Source organism: Bactrocera dorsalis, chromosome 2, assembly GCF_023373825.1.
Source record: "Bactrocera dorsalis isolate Fly_Bdor chromosome 2, ASM2337382v1, whole genome shotgun sequence".
In the NCBI taxonomy this organism is placed as follows: Eukaryota; Metazoa; Arthropoda; class Insecta; order Diptera; family Tephritidae; genus Bactrocera; species Bactrocera dorsalis.
In genome coordinates, this window is record NC_064304.1 from 58244042 (window position 1) to 58263671 (window position 19630).

General features: G+C 37.4%; 1 protein-coding gene across 2 annotated transcripts in view; it reads left to right on the forward strand.

Moving 5' to 3' along the window:
- The first annotated feature begins 201 nt into the window (after positions 1–201).
- The window catches only part of LOC109579259 (uncharacterized), a 118734-nt gene continuing 99305 nt past the window's right edge, over positions 202–19630 (forward strand). Inside the window, exons 1-3 of one of the 2 annotated variants that reach the window (XM_049448079.1) lie at positions 202–339; positions 675–909; positions 962–1123. In XM_049448079.1, coding sequence (XP_049304036.1) covers positions 782–909; positions 962–1123 — 290 coding nt within the window. In that variant the 5' untranslated portion in view covers positions 202–339; positions 675–781. Of the gene's footprint in view, positions 575–674; positions 910–961; positions 1124–19630 lie in introns of both variants that reach the window. The other variant, XM_049448078.1, reaches the window with a different exon arrangement.

Below are 19630 nucleotides of genomic sequence, written 5' to 3' on the forward strand. Positions count from 1 at the left end.
CAGATTTCCAGAAAACATATTTTTAAGACTGGTTAAAGAAGTTTATAAATATGCATTTATTACACGTATGGTAGAAAATTCTGAGCACTTTTGTGTTTGTGGCTTATTATTTTTCTTGCATGTGTAAGTTAATATTCGCAATGTAGTTTTAAAGCGTATAGTTCGATTTATCGATGAAAAGGTTTTATATCAATAAATTCCATAGAAACAGAAATAATGTATTTTTAGCATACATAGCTGTGTATTTATGGACATATTTAGATATTCACTCCATCGTACGAATATATGTTCATATTTGATATCGCCAGACAGTTCTGGGGTTTACTTCCACGTATAATGGTAGTTGGTTAGAAAAACTTTAAAATACAAAAGCTATAATAGGAAATTGTTAAAGATGTTGAGATAATATACGTATATATGTACGTAGATCACTAAACAAAACATTTGTACAAAGCCTTGCAGTTTGTTAGGTTGTTAAGCTAGATAAAAATAAACTTTCTTCTTACATAAACTAAATTAGTATTATCAATTAAAAGGTTTATAAAATGTGTTCGTTGGGAAGGTTCTTATATATGTATGTAACTACCTTTGGTGTGGTTTCTTATTGTTTTTAAACATCAAAACAGCTGTGATGTCAAATTAATTTTCATTATTTGTTTCTTTCCATTTTGCAGTTAGATAGTTTACATGAAATAAAGAATTAATATGAGCATTTATTTTTCATTAAATGGACGTTTTGGGTTTAAATAAATTCAGCTAAAATATTCATAATAGTGAAATAATGAGCAGAGTCAATTCGCCTACAAATAACAGTGGCTCGTCGTCCGAGACGAGTGAGGTTCAGAGTTTCGAAGATAACAAAACATTTGCAGAGTCTCCTGTTTCAAAAAATCTGATAGCGCAAAACAGGTTGTTTAAGATATTATTTTCTTGTTAAATAATAAAGAATTATTTTATATAGGACTTCAAGGAGCCCAAAAAGTATAAAAGAGTTTGGAAGTTACCAAAGTGGAGACAAAGAAGGGGAAACTAAAAGACCTCCCTGGAGGGCGGTGAGTGTGTCGACATTGCCCAAACCGGATAAGAATGCAATACTAAAGGCAAAACTTCTTGACGCCTCAAGGTAAACATAGCATAGCAAATATATGAAAACAAATTTTCGAGAAATAAGCATGTGTGATATGACTAGGATAACCACAGGACGATTTATTATTCTCTTCCATCCTGTAGCACTGGTTTAAAAAATTGAGTTATTCAAGTGCAATAACTAAAATTAATTGATAGTTGTTGATACTAGGTTAGGAAACGACCACGTTGATGACAGAGCTACATACATATGGTCATTTGAACTTTTGCAAGTTCCTTTTTAATACGCTTTTATTAGCTTCACTTGTATGTATGTATGTATGTATGTATGTTTGTTTGTAACTTTTTTAAGTGGTACTGAAACGTAGAATATTTGAGCGACACTGTAGGAAGTCGATAGTAAGTTTAAGCAGCTCACCAGAAAGATGCGCTTAAAAGTATGCAACGTCTATATACAACTAGTTTTAGTGACATTTAAATAGCATACTGATTTGGGCGTCGACCGTTCATAAGATGCAAGGTTGTACAGTAGAACATGCAGTAATTTATCTGGGCTCTCGACTGTTTGCTGCTGGACAAGCTTATGTAGCACTTAGTCGTCGTAGATCTTTGGACTGTATTCGAATTGAAGAACTGGACTGTTCAAAGTTGACAGGTAAAACCCCATGTAACAGTGAAGCTTTAGAAGAAATGATTCGATTAAGAAGTAATAATTCCTAAAGTCATCAATAGAACTTGGTCGCAAATAATGTAACAATTAGTCAAGGAAAGGTTACGAGTAGATATTAAATGCTGCCCAAGTATCGATATACTTAACCAATACTACATGTCATAGTTCATATTTTAACAAATTTTGGGGTTTCTCACATCAAACTGAAAAATTAAAAATAAATAGAGGAGCCTGTTCATGCCTCCGCACCATATGGCAGAACGAGAATAATGGGGGACATATGGAGTTTGGCTTTCTTCGTCGAAATCGGGCTTTACTTTTCAATTGCCTACTCACTTCAAAGTAGCAAGAGTGATTCTGCATTGGATTTCACTGCTGATTTTGTTGTTGGTGCTTATACTGTTACTTGGTAGACGAAATTATCTACCACTTCAAAGTTAAGACTGTCAACAGTGTCGTGTGAGCCAAGTCGCGATAGCGATGACTCTTTATTTGATGACAGGAGATATTTGGTGTTGTCCTCGTTCACAACCAGATCCATTCGAGATATTTTACTTTCTCTATTTAGCTCTGCAAGAGGTATTATTTTCTCCAGCAATAGATTTAATTCTTAGAATAGAGAGTCTCCTTGTTCGAAACCTCATTTAGTGTAGAACGGGTGAAGAGGTAGTTCGCGATCCTGATAAGGCTTTTGGTGTTGCTCAATGTAAGTTTATACAGCGTATTAGATTTAAGGGGATGTCAAGATCAAGCCTAGCAGCACAATGGCAATTCCTTTTCGTGCTGTAGAAGGCGGCTTTAAAATCGTCGAAGAGGTGCACGAGTGTTTTGCAAATATGGTCTATATTAGATTTTCCAGGTTTAAGACCACACAGATAAGGTCCAACCAGTTTGTTGACGGAGCGCTCCAGTCTTTTACACACTACACTCAATAAAACATTATATTCAATGTTAAAGAATCTTATCCCACGGTATATGGCGCAGATTGTGGGACCCCTTTTTGTGGATAGGACAGACGTGGACGCAAATCTGTGTTATTTTGAACAGTTTTACTCTGATGCGGATTGCGTTTCGACACTCATCCATCGAAATGAATGCCAAGACTCGACGACTAAGTCTTTCTCCCACCACAAATCGCACACCGAATATGTGCTCCTTTATAATATAGCGAGCCATTTGTTTCAAGACCGACCCCTGCTCGCAGCTACATTTTTTGTAAACAGACACTGTTATTAGGAGGGCGTAGACATAGGAATTGGGTATAGCCTTACGATTGTAACTGCTTACCAAGAAGCTTAACTATACCCCGCTGCAGAATTGCATGACCAAAATATTCCTTATGTTTAGTTTTCAGTGACTGCGCCATCCGTAGAGAATCTTCTTTTAATATTGGTGGAGGGAGATTTATTAATTGAACTTCTCTTTAACTGTATTTTTGTAAATTTATATCTCGCGATTGCTCTAAGGTCCAAAGTTACAGACTTTATCGACATGATTAATTAGTATCTATTAAATACATTGTTTTAAATAATTCTATGTTTGATTTGTTTATACATATCATTAATTACATAACCCCAGCAAGCAGCAACTTAAGAATGCTTATTTGTATTTATTTAAAGATGTGCAAAGGAGCTGGTATACTCAATAATAAACGGAAATTCACTCATTTACAAAATGTTTGTGGTGTCGATGGATGTATGGTGTTGAAATAACACTCTGTAAGGCATACACAACCATGTATGAGGTTTTGATATTGAACAAAGTCTTGCAAGTTCAAATTATCCCGATTAGTTATTTTATGACCAACAGCTGCGGTAATTTTTTCTCTGCAGAAGACATTGTTAAACAAATATTGGCAACCCAAACTGGCGGATCAGCACGAAAACATTCTTTTTCATAATCTTCCAATGTTCGCATGAGGATCGAAGTCTTTTAAGTTTATGATAGCCGTTATCATGCTGGATAACACAAATATATGTAAATTGCATGTGTATTTCGCTCCAAATCGTAGAACTTATAAACACAGGGGAACGTCCACTTGCGCACAACGCCGATCAAAGGATTGTTTTTCAAAAAGCTTTTACTGAAAGTGTTCGCGAATATGCTCTTCTTACTGCAATAAATGGTTGATGATGGTACCTCTTGAGCCTTATCGTCGGTTGTAGTGTTCATTGGGTATCATAACCTTTGTATTCCTCTTGCAACCGTTCAATGAATCTGTTTTCAACTTGTTAACAAGTTGTCCTTCATAGCCTAAGTAAAGAGATTATAGGCCTTTATCCATGCACTTTATTTTCTGAAGACATTACATCCGAAAGCACACGTTTCAAAAGTTATACTTTTGGTTTAAAGACAGAAATTTCAACGAGAGGTAAAATAACTTTTCAAGCAACTTTCGAAGTGCTAATTTTTTGTAACCCTGTTGTTTTTTTATTTTTTTCATTTGAGGAAGCGCAAAAAATCCATAAGTTAGTGAGCTTTTTCTTTAACAGTAATGAATACATATCAAAGATTCGCTTTCGAATTGTATTTTAACGCCGTACAAATCGTTCAAAAGCGTCGCACAGAGCAGTAGTGTAGTAGTGTACCAGAGCTGGTACTCTAGATTGGTTCGCTTTTTGAAATGTTCCACTCATTTATTTTCCCTTGGAATCAGGAATTAATTTTTGTGAAAATATTAAGACGTTAGTTACAAAAAGATCGTAATAAGAGTTTTTCCATTTCTATAAAACGACTCAGGTCGTGACAAATTTAGTATACCCTGTCCAGGGTTCAGTACAATACAGATATGCAATCGTCCTAAATAGATAACATAATACGTTTTTCGTTCCATAATTGTATTCAAAGACCACAGGACAATAACAAAGAGTTAAAACAACATTAGTCATTTCAGGAACAAGGACATACTGCCATTAGAGAGATTTGCTTTCTTAATTTCGTTAAGAAATCTTTGACTGGTACATGCGGTATAATGTCAAGCGTAAGTTGGATAATCATTCCGTTAGGTATGTGGGGGATATAGGAAGTATATAGCCGATGTTATCGATTTTGGGCATCACGACATATTATCTCCAGAAAGGGTATACCTTTCTAAAAAATACCTTACAGATTTACCGATATTTTCGATGAAATATTATATTTAGGCTACTTATACTATACTGTAAAGTAAGATTATTTTGCTTTACGGTCAATAAAGAATTTAAAATTGATATGTATGGGAAGTAGAAAGAGTTCTAATCTGATTTTACCAATTTTTTTTATCTGTAGGATAATAATTTTGAATGTAACTTATAACTATAATATAAACATACCTTAGTTCGTATTGGTGAAATAGTTCTTTAAATATTCGATTTCATCTACTAGCCTCTCTAGGGCTTCTACTTTTTGTGAAATCGTATATTTCATCATCTTTAAAGTAAGGTCATATTTAATTATTGAGTTATTTACTCACACTTTTATTAGTATTCAAGATAACGGTTATAGACGGAGAGGGATTGATTATAACACGATATCAGGCACTTCCATACTGTATGAGCAAGGTTTAAGAACTTCCTCTTCCGAGTGCAGTTTGATCGATATATAGTATGTACTTTTAGTGGTTTGTGAGATATGTATGTATATTAACCCTACTAGGCGGTTCTAGAGTATACAAAGGTGTTATCACAAAAAGAAGGGCTTATTCAAAATAATTTTATGTTTTTAGTAAAGTATGAAAGCTTAATGTGTAAAGATGTGGATGCAGGCGTATTATTCATACAATATTAAAGAAATTACGAAATCAAGCACATTCCTTTTTCAAAAGCCTTTACTTAGATTTGGTTCAATAAAAAAATTAAAATAATTGAAATATATTAGTGGAGGAAGTCAGCCTTGGTGAAAACTGTACAAAGTAAATACTTCTCCTTTTACCTGCCACATCATGCAGTACTAAAACAAATTTTTTTATAAAAGTAGCAACGATTGTTTAATTGCTTACGTATTTAAAGTGTGCAATCATTTAATTTAACGTTAATTATAAAAGAAATAAATTTACATTTGAAAGACGACAGGTAGCACACGGAGTGGGGTGGCTGTGAGTAGCAAACCGAACCGCATTTTCAAGGGCTTCTTCTTCTTCTTCTTAATTGGCGTAGACACCGCTTACGCGATTATAGCCGAGTTAACAACCGCGCGCCAGTCGTTTCTTCTTTTCGCTACGTGGCGCCAATTGGATATTCCAAGCGAAGCCAGGTCCTTCTCCACTTGGTCCTTCCAACGGAGTGGAGGTCTTCCTCTTCCTCTGCTTCCCCCGGCGGGTACTGCGTCGAATACTTTCAGGGCTGGAGTGTTTTCATCCATCCGGACAACATGACCTAGCCAGCGTAGCCGCTGTCTTTTGATTCGCTGAACTATGTCAATGTCGTCGTATATCTCGTACAGCTCATCGTTCCATCGAATGCAATATTCGCCGTGGCCAACGCGCAAAGGACCATAAATCTTTCGCAGAACTTTTCTATCAAAAACTTGCAACGTCGACTCATCGGTTGTTGTCATCGTCCAAGCCTCTGCACCATATAGCAGGACGGGAATTATGAGCGACTTATAGAGTTTGGCTTTTGTTCGTCGAGAGAGGACTTTACTTTTCAATTGCCTACTCAGTCCGAAGTAGCACCTGTTGGCAAGAGTTATCCTGCGTTGGATTTCTAGGCTGACATTATTGGTGGTGTTTACGCTGGTTACAAGATAGACGCAATTATCTACAACTTCAAAGTTATGACTGTCAACAGTGACGTGAGTGCCAAGTCGCGAGTGCGACGACTGTTTGTTTGATGGGAGGAGATATTTCGTCTTGCCCTCGTTCACTGCCAGACCCATTCGTTTTGCTTCCTTGTCCTGCCTGGAGAAAGCAGAACTAACGGCGCGAGTGTTGAGGCCGATGATATCAATATCATCGGCATACGCCAGCAGCTGTACACTCTTATAGAAGATTGTACCTGCTCGATTAAGTGCTGCAGCTCGGACTATTTTCTCCAGCAGCAGATTGAAAAAGTCGCACGATAGGGAGTCGCCTTGTCTGAAACCTCGTTTGGTATCGAACGGCTCGGAGAGGTTCTTCCCGATCCTGACGGAGCTTTTGGTGCCGCTCAACGTCAGTTTACACAGCCGTATCAGTTTTGCAGGGATACCAAATTCAGACATCGCGGCATAAAGGCAGCTCCTTTTCGTGCTGTCGAAAGCAGCTTTGAAATCGACGAAGAGGTGGTGTGTGTCGATTCTCCTTTCACGGGTCTTTTCCAAGATTTGGCACATGGTGAATATCTGGTCGGTTGTTGATTTGCCAGGTCTAAAGCCACACTGATAAGGTCCAATCAGTTCGTTGACGGTGGGCTTTAATCTTTCACACAGTACGCTCGATAGAACCTTATATGCGATGTTGAGGAGGCTAATCCCACGGTAGTTGGCGCAGATTGTGGGGTCTCCTTTTTTATAGATTGGGCATAGTACACTTAAATTCCAGTCGTTGGGCATGCTTTCGTCCGACCATATTTTACAAAGAAGCTGATGCATGCTCCTTATCAGTTCTTCGCCGCCGTGTTTGAATAGCTCGGCCGGCAATCCATCGACCCCTGCCGCTTTGTTGTTCTTCAGGCGTGTGATTGCTATTCGAACTTCTTCATGGTCGGGTAATGGAACGTCTGCTCCATCGTCATCGATTGGGGAATCGGGTTCGCCTTCTCCCGTTGTTGTGCTTTCACTGCCATTCAGCAGGCTGGAGAAGTGTTCCCTCCATAATTTAAGTATGCTCTGGGCATCGGTAACTAGATCACCTTTGGGGGTTCTACAAGAGTATGCTCCGGTCTTGAAACCTTCTGTAAGCCGCCGCATCTTTTCGTAGAATTTTCAAGCATTACCCCTGTCGGCCAGCTTATCGAGCTGTTCGTACTCACACATTTCGGCCTCTTTCTTCTTCTGTCTGCAAATGCGTCTCGCTTCCCTCTTCAACTCTCGGTATCTATCCCATCCCGCACGTGTTGTGGTCGATCGTAACGTTGCGAGGTAGGCAGCCTGTTTTCTCTCCGCTGCGACACGGCACTCCTCGTCGTACCAGCTGTTCTTTTGCACTTTCCGAAAACCAATGGTTTCGGTTGCAGCTGTACGTAAGGAGTTTGAAATGCCGTCCCACAGTTCCCTTATACCGAATTGTTGATGAGTGCTCTCAGAGAGCAGGAGTGCAAGCCGAGTAGAAAAACGTTCGGCTGTATGTTGTGATTGCAGCTTCTCGACGTCGAACCTTCCTTGTGTTTGTTGATGTGCGTTTTTTGCTGCACAGAGGCGGGTGCGAATTTTGGCTGCAACAATATAGTGGTCCGAGTCGATGTTAGGACCTCGGAGCGCACGCACATCTAAAACACTGGAGACGTGTCTTCCGTCTAACACAACATGATCGATCTGGTTGGTGGTTTTTCGATCCGGAGACAGCCAGGTAGCTTGATGTATCTTCTTATGCTGGAATCTAGTACTACAGATAACCATATTTCGGGCTCCGGCGAAGTCGATCAGCCTCAACCCATTTGGGGATGTTTCGTCGTGGAGGCTGAATTTACCGACCGTAGTGCCAAAGATACCTTCTTTGCCCACCCTGGCGTTGAAGTCGCCAAGCACGATTTTGACATCGTGGCGGGGGCATCTCTCATAAGTGCGCTCCAAGCACTCATAAAAGGCATCTTTGGTCACATCGTCCTTCTCTTCCGTCGGGGCGTGGGCGCAAATCAGCGATATGTTGATGCGGATTGTGGCTAGACGTTCATTCACCGCAGTGAATGTTAGTACTCGGCGACGGAGTCTCTCTCCCACCACGAATCCAACACCAAACTTGCGTTTCTTTATATGGCCACTGTAGTAAATGTCACAAGGACCCACTTGTCTCTGTCCTTGTCCCGTCCATCGCATTTCTTGGACGGCGGTGATGTCAGCCTTTATTTTCACGAGGACATCAACCAGCTGGGCAGCGGCACCTTCCCAATTAAGGGATCGGACATTCCAGGTGCATGCACTCAATTCGTAGTCCTTCTTCCGTTTGCCATGGTCGTCATCAAAAGGGGGGTCACTCATCCGAGGCTTGTTGTTCCTTTTCATTGGGGGTGTTTTTTTTACGTTGCGGGTCCCAAACCCAGCGCACAACCCTATGCAGGGGATGTTTCGCCTTCTCACGTTAGCTCGCCTTCAAACGGATGTTGTTAGGCTACCCAGAGGATACTTGGTCAAAGACCGGAAGTCGTGAGCTGCTTGAGTCATATGCAAAAGAATCGTTTCTGGCCACTCCCAAGTGAATGGCGATCAGAGAACTTTCCTCACTTGCGTGAACTTCTAGACATGACTCCATCCTCCATCAAGGGCTTCTTACCATATAATAATATTATATACAGCAAATGTACAAATAATGATTAAATTGAGTGTGTTTAAAAATTAAGTTGAATGATTTATGTTAAATTATGTTTAATGGAAATTAAATTGAATGAATTTCTGAATAGTAGAAGTTAATAGATGCTAAAAATAGATTTAAGTAAAAATATTCATTCTACTATGTAGATTTATGAGTAATGTGGTCCACAAGTAAGTGAGATGACTAAACGAGATTCATGTGATCACCGGAGATATTTGCCAAGCTTATTGACAGATTGGAAAAAATTCCAATTAAATGGTTTTGATTTAAGCAAATTGGCAGCTTGGTTGCGATTCAAATTTGCAATTATGTATACATGCACTTAACCGTTTTAATTGTCGGTAATGTTTGCGTCAACAATAGTGAAACATGTAAATTGGATCGCAACTTATACATATATTTGATTGGTTGTCGTTTCTTTTAAGTCGTTCGTGAGTTAAAGCGTCACAAACCTGGAGCAAAATAAAGAGAAAATACGGCATATTTTACAGTACTACTACGATAAAGGCAAAAATGCATCTCATGCCGCCAATAAAATTTGTGCAGTTTATGGACCCGATACAGTTTCCATTTCCACTGCACGACGATGGTTTCAACGTTTTCGTTCTGGTGTAGAGGTGGTCGAAGATGCGCCACGCTCCGGAAGGCCTGTCGTCGAATATTGCGATAAAATCGCTGAATTCGTCGAAAGACCCGGCATACTAGTCATCAAACCGTTATAAACCATTTGAAGAAGCTTGGAGTCACTAAGAAGCTCGATGTATGGGTGCCACACGAATAGATTCAATAAAAATACCGCAAGAATATATGGTATATTGGTATAAAATTTTTAATTTCAATATTTTCTGAAGGCATCCATCATCACTTAGTGTGGAAGAGACACCTTCGGCGATAGTTGAGCGAGTACCTCTTATGAGCAACTTATATATGCCAACCTATAATGGAAAGAAATGTGAATTCAGAAATATCAAAGGACATTTTTGAAAGAGGGATAAGTAGTGCTTCTTTGATACCACCGGTGAACGTGGAAAATGCGACAAGCTCTTCAGCAATACCTAATAGAAATATTTCAGGTGGTGAATTATTAAAAACGCAAAACATACAAAGTTGTTTGTTACAAGAGCGCGATCTGAGCTTTCAGAAACTGAAAAGAAAAGTATCGATGAATCTCTTATTAAAATGGTTTCAAAAGATCTACTACCACTTTATATTGTCGAAAATGAAGGATTCCGTGAAAATACAAAAAAGCTTCAGCCTTGGTATTCCACCCCAAACAGAAAACTTCTTTCCAACACGATGTTGCTAGCAAAATATAATGAAGCACGGAAAAATCTTCAAAACATTTTGCAAAATATTTCATACATTTCTATAACATGTGGACGTTTGGCAGCCAGAACTGTTGTTTATCTGTTAGTCATTTTATTTGGATAATTTTGCGCCCACTGTCCTGTCAATTAAAGAAATTTTTGGATCACAAAAATATACGCAAAATAAAGCCCTAGAATTAAAAAAAAAAAACATTTTTGACGAGTAGAAAAGTTTTATCAGAAAAGTTGCTATAGGAAGTGATAATGGTGCAAATATCAAAAAAGCGATAAGTACAAAAGCACCACCACACTCACTGCGGCTCACTCGCTAAATTTATACGTTGCTGTTGTCATACAGGCTGTTAGTACAATATTTTAATTATAGCAATTTCGATATTTAATTAATAGTTTTTCTAACATACTTTTTATATTTACATTTATATAATTTTATTTTGAATTTCTTTACTGTGTTATACTATTTTTAAGTTTCTCTCAAATATTTAATTAAATAATAAAAACCTTTATATTCATTCAATGATGATAAAAATTAATAAAATACCAGTTTGACCAGATGAACGAAAAAAATACTTGTTTGAAGAGCACGACTTGTCGTTAGTTATTAAATTTGAATAAATAAATCGAATGAATGAATTAATTCAATAGTCAAAATCATTGAGTTATTAACCATCGATAGTTGAAATCATTCGATAGTCCCCAACACTAGTTGAAAGGGGGTTGCGGTACGATGAGAATGAGTGTACAAGAATTGTATAAGTTAACACACATAGCCAAACACCATCTGCTTATTCATTTCACCTGTAGTGCATCGAAGTGCTTACGATGCAACTTACCTTCCGCGCATGACAACAACAGCAATAACAACAGTATGCGAAATCAGCGACAATAACATTTCCATAGGTACGGAAAGTGCTGACGCTTTGTCTGCAGAGTAGCGTGTGACAGCAATAACGACAACAACGGCGAACCGCAGTGGTAGCGGCAGCGACGCTTAGGGTAGCGTTAAGTTAGGAATTGGCTTTTGTTTAGGGAAATAGTTAGTCTAAGACCGACTCTGTAATCGAAAAGATTTGGCTGCTCCTGCATAGCAGGAGAAATAAAAGTTTAAAAAATTATAAGTGAAGAGACTTCATTATTTATATGCAGAATGTGGCTGACGATGCTGCTATTTGTCCTCTTTGTTAAGCGGGTTAGTGTAAAGGTGCAGTGTTGCTGTTGTGTACAACTGTGGTGGCATCGACTATGATGTTTTCCAATTTGTTCCCAGGTGTGGTGTATTGGTGATCATGTAGTATATACACTGTCGATTGACTGAATAGGTTTACATAAATTCGCTTGCATTTTCATGATTTTTTCATCACATATTGATCGTACGCATGATTTTTAAAAACGTTTTAACTTTATACTGTATATCTGTCAATCAGTGTGCGCTAGTAAAGAACCGTTACTTTGCAAATTCTGTTTTGCTATTTATATCGCTAATTTCTGAGCAATTTTTTGGTTCAACTAAATGGGTTCAGCTGAAAGATTTTTAGTTTGCGATTAAACTTGGCCTTGTGGCGACACATTTTTGATACAAACGTTTTATTTCATATATATTCTTTAAATTAAATGAAAAATGGGACGCGGAGAACAATTATCCGAGTATGAAAGAGGCCGAATCGAAGCCTATCGTGAAAGTGGTCTTAGCCATCGCAAAATCGCTCAAAAAATTGGTCGAAGCCAAAACGTTGTGAGTAACTTTTTGAGAAACAAAGCAGAATATGGCAAAAACATGTAAGGCGGAGTCAAACACGCCACCTCTGCGGCAGTCAGGAGGCATATTGTGCGAGCTGCGTCCAATTCACATCTCTCAGCACCCAAAATTAAAGAAATTTGCGGTGTTACAGCCTGTGTATCTACAGTTAAACGTGTGATTTCGTCGGCTGATCATCTAAAAAAAAGTCTTACGACTGCTCTTTGCGCGCAAGCACATGAGCTGTTTTTTTCCGACGAAAAAAATTTAATTTAGACGGTCCTGATGGATACAACTATTATTATCACGATCTTCGAAAGGAAGAGTATTTCCTGAGCCGTCGCCATAGCTGTGAAGGAGGCCTAATGGTGTGGGGGTCGGTATCAGTCTTTGGCACTTGCAACCTTCAATTTGTTACCAAAATGAACGCGGAAACCTACAAATCTATCATACAGAGTGCGTTTCCTCATTATTCCAATATTTTTCACATTATTAAATGGACTATTCATACAGCTAGGGTGGTAAAAGAGTGGAATAAGGCTCAAACTGTGGACTTGCTCGAATGGCCCCTTATTCACCTGACCTTAATATAATGGAAAACGTATGGGGGTTGCTATCGCGCAGGGTATACTATGAAGGAGGCAGGCAATTTGATTGCAAAACAACTTTAGTTGCGGCAATTATAACGGCCTGGACAACATTTTCGCTGCAAATACTCCAAAATTTGTACAGCTCGCTTCCCGATCATTTATATGAAGTTATATCGAAAAACGGCGGATTCACTCATTATTAAACTTATTAAAAAATACTTTAGAAATGCACTTAAGTATAAGCTAAGTGCCAAAAATATGAAAATTATCTTAAGTTACTTATATAATTTAAATTTTTTGGGAGTGCCACAAAATCCCCAAAAAAAAACCCCAAACACAAAATCCCCAGCTGAAAAAAATCCCCAAACACATAATCCGCAAAATCAAAATCCCCTAATTTAAAATCCCCTAACACGAAATCCTCACCTTTTTTTGAGGCAGTGTCACAAAATCCCCATTTTTTTATTTTTATTAAATATTGTTAGAGATCATATAAAAATAGTAAAACCGCTCTTTAGTTGAGTTTTAATTCGTGGTTACATATATATGTACCCATATATGACAATATATAGATATAGACGGGAACGCATGACGGATTTAGAGGAAAAAAATAATTATTTCATCAATTTAGCGAACTAAAAAGCTAAAAAAATAGTATGTAAAAAAGCGGCCCAGACCCGGATTTGAACCCAAAACTCTTGCATGACGGCTGCAGAGGACAAGAAAACTTTGGTTTTCAACAGCATTGTTATCGAGTAGAGAACAAAAGAATATAGAAAATCAGAGCATAATATAACATTGTCATCCATTAGCCAATATATGTACATACATATGTATGACTTAAAATACAAATAGTACCGTTACCTTTTCTACAATTATTTTACCATATGCATTTTTTCATATTATTTATCACATTACGTGTAATTAATTGTGATTAAAATTGTATAGTTATATTTTTGATTAAATGTCGCGTTAAATAATATTTAAATTTAAAGTAAATGGAAGTCGCGGTTAATGTGTCAAACAAAGGAAGTAATAAAATATTTTTGGATGGTTTTGATTACCATTTTCATTCCAAAAATGAAAAGAAGAAAGAGTTCCGCTGGTCGCGTGCGCAAAGAAAATCCCTAATGTGTAAAAGTGTTCTTGTGACAAAAGAAAATAGTGGCGATCATGTAATACAACGCCCATAATCATGATCCAAAGGCCCATAAACATAAAATATCTCGTGAACTTCAACTTTAGATATAATATTGAGTATAGAATTCCCTCGGCGATTTTAAACCTAATTTCAATGTATTTCACACAGAAAAAGGGGATTTTGATTTTGGGGCTTTTGATTTTGGGAATTTTGATTTGGGGATTTTGATTTTGGGTATTATGTGGTACACCCAAATTTTTTTACGTTTGAACCTATACCAGAAAAAAATCATTGATTTTGTTAACCTTTCAGAAGAATAAATAAATAAGGAATAAATAAGGGATAAATAATATGCTTTTGAAAAACTTTCTTCACCATTTTATTATAATATGATTTAAAAATTAAGGAAAAGAAAACTATGTAAATCGGAAAATTGGTTTAGGAATTATAGATAAATTCCTACCTCTGAGATCATGAACCTATTCAGTTGAGCGACAATGTATGGCAGCTCATATTAGGTTATACCATTTTGGTGACGCATAGAGATGTACTTGAGACTTTACTTATTTAAACATCCTTGGCCCCCTAGGCGAAATATAACATATTTCGGCATGCCGCTGTTGGAGTAGACAGTCGAATTTACCTGTATACATAGGAATCAATTTGTTGGTTTTAAGTGCATTTGATTTATTTTTATTTGGGAACTGGTGCTTGTAACTTCATTATGCGTGATTATTGGATGTTTAGCTTTGACGACTTATGGATGTGTTATATGCGCGTTTATATAAATTAATTTCATTGGGGCCTACTGAGAATTACTTTACCATCGGCATTATTACAGATAAAGACTCCTCATTTGGCTCAGAATAGTAGCTCCTTTGAGAAAATTCTCTGGGGTTACAGCTATTAAAAGAGGGATCCTACAAGTGGCCATGAATTCAGATCAGCTTCCATTCGCGTTAATACTGTTTTTTCATAATAAATTTGAAGTTTTATGAAGAGCGCTTGGATATATATAACAAAAGCAACCTTTGCTTTTTGTAAGTATAGAAACGTCACTGTACCGCATTTGGAATATGGTGATCCCTTATCTTTATTCTTGAGTTATCATACTTACATAAGTATTTGAAAATTGGGCAACTATTAGGCAATTTGTAAGATAACTGCCGATTTTTTGAGTTTTTGAACGATTTTGTTAAGTTTAAGCGCATATGCACTAATTTGGTAAGGAGTAGCGGGCCATAGCTCAACATTTTTTTAAGATTTTTGAATTATTTTGGCGAAAGCCATCTTGCGGTTCGAGATTTTCCCACAGATGATAAAACAGACTTTTGTTATTAGATTAAGAAAGAGTTAATAAGTTGGGTAATGCGGATATTAACTGCGTAGCGGTTGAAAACTGATCACATATTCTATTCCATTGGATCCCCAGTTTTTTTGTTGTATATTTCTTTTCGAAGTTAAGGAAATTAGTGTACAACAATTTTTCTTTCGGAATATTTTTGAATAAATTTGGGTTATTTGGTTGGTTTAGATACTTGTCTCTTTAATCTTGGGGTTCTCAGAGGGAATTTTGACATATTTTTTAAGTCAATCTGTGGAGTATTATTATATGCTAAAAGGTGGTTGAAATTTTCTTAACACCTTTAAAACTTATTTGTAGTATGACATCACTGGCTAATAGAATACCTATTTCAGCAGGGCCCCCTTAGGCGACTGACTAGCCTAAAACACGTGGGGCGACGTGGCTGTGTTCTAGGCTGTCGACGCCGCTTACAAACTCCAACAATGCTAATCAATTTAATTTTTTAGTACCTAAGTAACCGTACTACAATAAACCGATTAAATTATTGACCTTCAGCCCGCTATATTGCCACACAAGTAGTCGGAAGGTAGACTTCGTTCAATACGCACGTCCTTATTCGCAATACTCTCTATTGTTCTCGAAATTGCAAGTGGTTTTTTGTGTTGCGTGAAGTGCTGCTAAATTATTCTAGACGGGTTGTATATATAGTAGCTGGTATAAGGGGGCTCTATCGGAGCCGTTGTGTAAGTTGGACAATGGGCGTGGCACCGCCCACGTTTTGATGAAATCCCATATCTCAGGACCTGCCAGACTGATTTCGACTAAATTTAGTATGTGATATTCTATTTATTTAATATTTGTGTGAAAATGAGCGACATCGGGCGACATCGAACTACAATCACAACTCCTTCCCATATACCACAATTTAAAATTCCATTTGATACTTTCACTTTCCAGTACACAAATTAAGAAGTAATTGATATAACGGATTAAAATGTGGCGGTAATAATTCCCTTAAGTATGCCACCTTTTGACCAAAATTTTTTCAAATCCAACCAAAAATGTTCAAGCCCTTAGCTACCGAAAATATGGACCCCCGTACCTATAGTTGACTTTTGATCGAAAATATCGCTAGTTATGTCAGATATGCAATAGAAATTCAGACAGAATCATTTCCTGACAATGGCATTTCTGCATATCGAAAATGGGCTGAATCGGGCCAATATTTTCCATATACATAATATAAAGATTTTCGATTTATCTAGATATATCCGCCAATATTTGGGCCAACTCATTAAAAATTGCAGAACATGTTTTATTCATTTTTGCGCCTAAAATAGCTACAATTGGGCAAACACTTGACCCTCCTTCCTCCTTCATTTTTCTCCATTTTCATTCATAAAATCACTTTAAATAATTTGGTCCGGTTTTTTAGACCAAATGCTTCTATGTGCGATGCTATAAACCGCTGGCGTACGGCACGAGTTGTGGGTTGAGATGGTGTTGCACGGCTGCGATGAATAGATGGCCGACTGACGTCGCGGTGTGACGGTCACACTCTTAAGTCGCATGTGTGGTGTGGTAGATAGTTCAGACAATGCCGTGTGCCTGGGCAACTTGCTATCGTTGCAACGGTCGAATACCGCGATGTGTGGTCGAGAGCAGTGAAGATGGCGTTGGTGGTGGTCCGGGACCACCATGAGGTTGCAGGTGCTGTTGCAACTGCATCTCGGGGCATTGGGGTAGGCCCGGTGATTGGAACATTGGTAGCTGACCGAACGGTTAGCGTTGTTGTCATTGGCGTTTCCACGTCCATGTTAATCCTTATAAAGGAATTATTTGATTATACATATCTGTCAAACAAATCTACATCGGTGATCGTACCACGATATGTGGCACGAATGAATCGGCGTATTTTATTATTTTGAAAGGTTTTTATTGGCGTGTTTGTCGGTTTTTTGTGTTCATTTCATTATTTTATATTATTGTGGTAATATCGGTTGATTGTTTGATGTGTCGCTATTGCCTACGGTTGGAAAAAAGCACAGCTTTATGAGCCGTCTGGTTAGCGTTCCGTTTTACGTACATACGTACTCGTATGTGTTGGAGCCGTAATGTATCTTTTCTATGCCACCAAGCCGCCATTCAGTAGGAGGTAGAAAATCATCTTGAATGAGGACACAATCTGCAAGTCTTGGCACTTGCTGAGGAGTCTTCCAACGATATCTTTTGTGGAGATCGTTTATGTATTCATCTCTCCACCAGCAGCTGAAATCATTATGGAGAATTCTAAATGTTTCCCGTCGATTTAATATAAGAATACCGACACCACGCCTGGCTCAGGGAAAACTAGAATGGGTGCTACTTTGAGAAAATGTTCTGAAGTTATGGCTGTGAAATATGAGGTATCTTGTGGAAGGACTGTGAGTGGCTTATTATCAAAAATTGTTTTTTGGTGGAAAGCCGCCTTTGTTAGATTAGCACAAAGCTCAGGAAGTACTGCTTCCGTCTTTGTAGTCAAATAATCTGTGTCCTTATCTTTTATGCTTATGTCGGGGAATATAAATTTCCTGGCGGACCATGTGTTGCGTGAGGGATTTTCGGCTTGAAGCATTAATATGCGGATATAACTTAAGACCAATGTGGCAAGTCAATAATTCTCTGATATAATTATGGGATGGAGTTCGTTATGCGTTAGGTTTGAATTAGCAAGATAATTCACAGGAGGAAGGACTTTCGTGTCCAGAAATGGGTTTAGAACTAAGAGTGTCAAGTATATGAGAAGTTCGATTGGAAATATACAGTGACGAGAAATAGCGATCGGATGTTTGTCAAATTTGTACATAAGATGCTGTTAAGAAGTAGTTAATATTCCGATTTGCTTCAAAGTTTTAATTTTAAAACTGTTTGTATGTTTAATATAAAAAAATATAAAAAGAAGCATAAACCACTAATTTCATGGTAAAAGCACAAGAAACTAATTCATCCAGTTGTGTCCACCAATCCTAGTACACTTTAATTTTTATTGACCGTTAGTTTTCCGGAAAAGGCAATAGGGGTATTCAGACCGAACTTGTTAATCTGGTAATTCGTTAGATGATATTTTGTTAAAACACTTACTATACACAATTAAAAATTTAAAATAATTAGAGGGGTGGAGAGACAGGTGTAAAAAGAATGGCGCATCCTGGTGACATTGATCCTGACTCTCCTGGTGGTCTGAAAAAAAAATCAAAAGAAATTCTTAATCAGTAAGGATGCTGTTATAGTCCCTACCTCAGGGTCAGTGAGTCTACCTACCTACCGGGCTAGGTACTGCGTCACTAAAGTAACTGTAGCTCTTAGAATAATTTTAATTTTTAAAAATCCTTTGGAGGATATGTTCTTAAGGGTTTAAACTTTAAATATATGAAAAAAATCGAATTTTTCAAAATTCTAGAGTAGAACACCCCCTTAATTTACCATTTGTAAGTATCCTACTAAAGAGTACAGTCCGTACGTTGCCAATTCAGTTGTAGTATTTTATATAAAAATTTAATTTAGGAAAAATTAAGAAAATTTTTTAGAATTTGGAAAATTGTATTATTAAGTTATATGAAACTAAGAAAACAACCGGAACTTCTAAACAAAAGAAACCTGCGTTGTCCAAAAAAATTATTACTGCACGAGTCCAGCTCTTCTGAGAACGAAAATATTGTTCAGTTGAGGATTGCAAACGGATTATTTGGTCTAATAAAATATAAATCAATCGTTACCTTTCTGATGGTAAGTCATATTAATGACATCGGAAAATGGTGTGGGCATGTCTCACTGGTAAACAGCAGTTTTGGTGTCAATAAACCGTATTGCTTTATTAACCTAAGACAGTATTCTGATTACATGCATACCAAAAGTTTTGACTTCCTACGTGTAGGTACTTTTCTTAATAATTATTCAAACATATTTGCCTGAGATTGTTAACGAGTGTGCATACCCAATAGAGGAAATCGTATTTCAACATGATGGAGATTTGAAACATACTGCTAAAATAGAGAGTGGCTTGAGAATCAACAATTAAAAAAATAAGCAAAATAAAAACAAATTGTAGATATACATACATATTACCAAAAAGAAAAAAGCCAAAAAAGAAGATGCAAACTACAAAAATATAATAAATAGAACGGGCGCGAAATAAATAAATAAATAACAAAGCGGGCGCGAAGCTTGAGAACTAAACTACAAAAATATATCCATAAATAATTACTCAGCCCGGGAATAACAACATCACAAGCTCACTACAAAGTTAGCACAAGCAAAGGACTGGGAGAACAGTACACGAGACGCATATACACCCAAATCTATCCACATACACTCA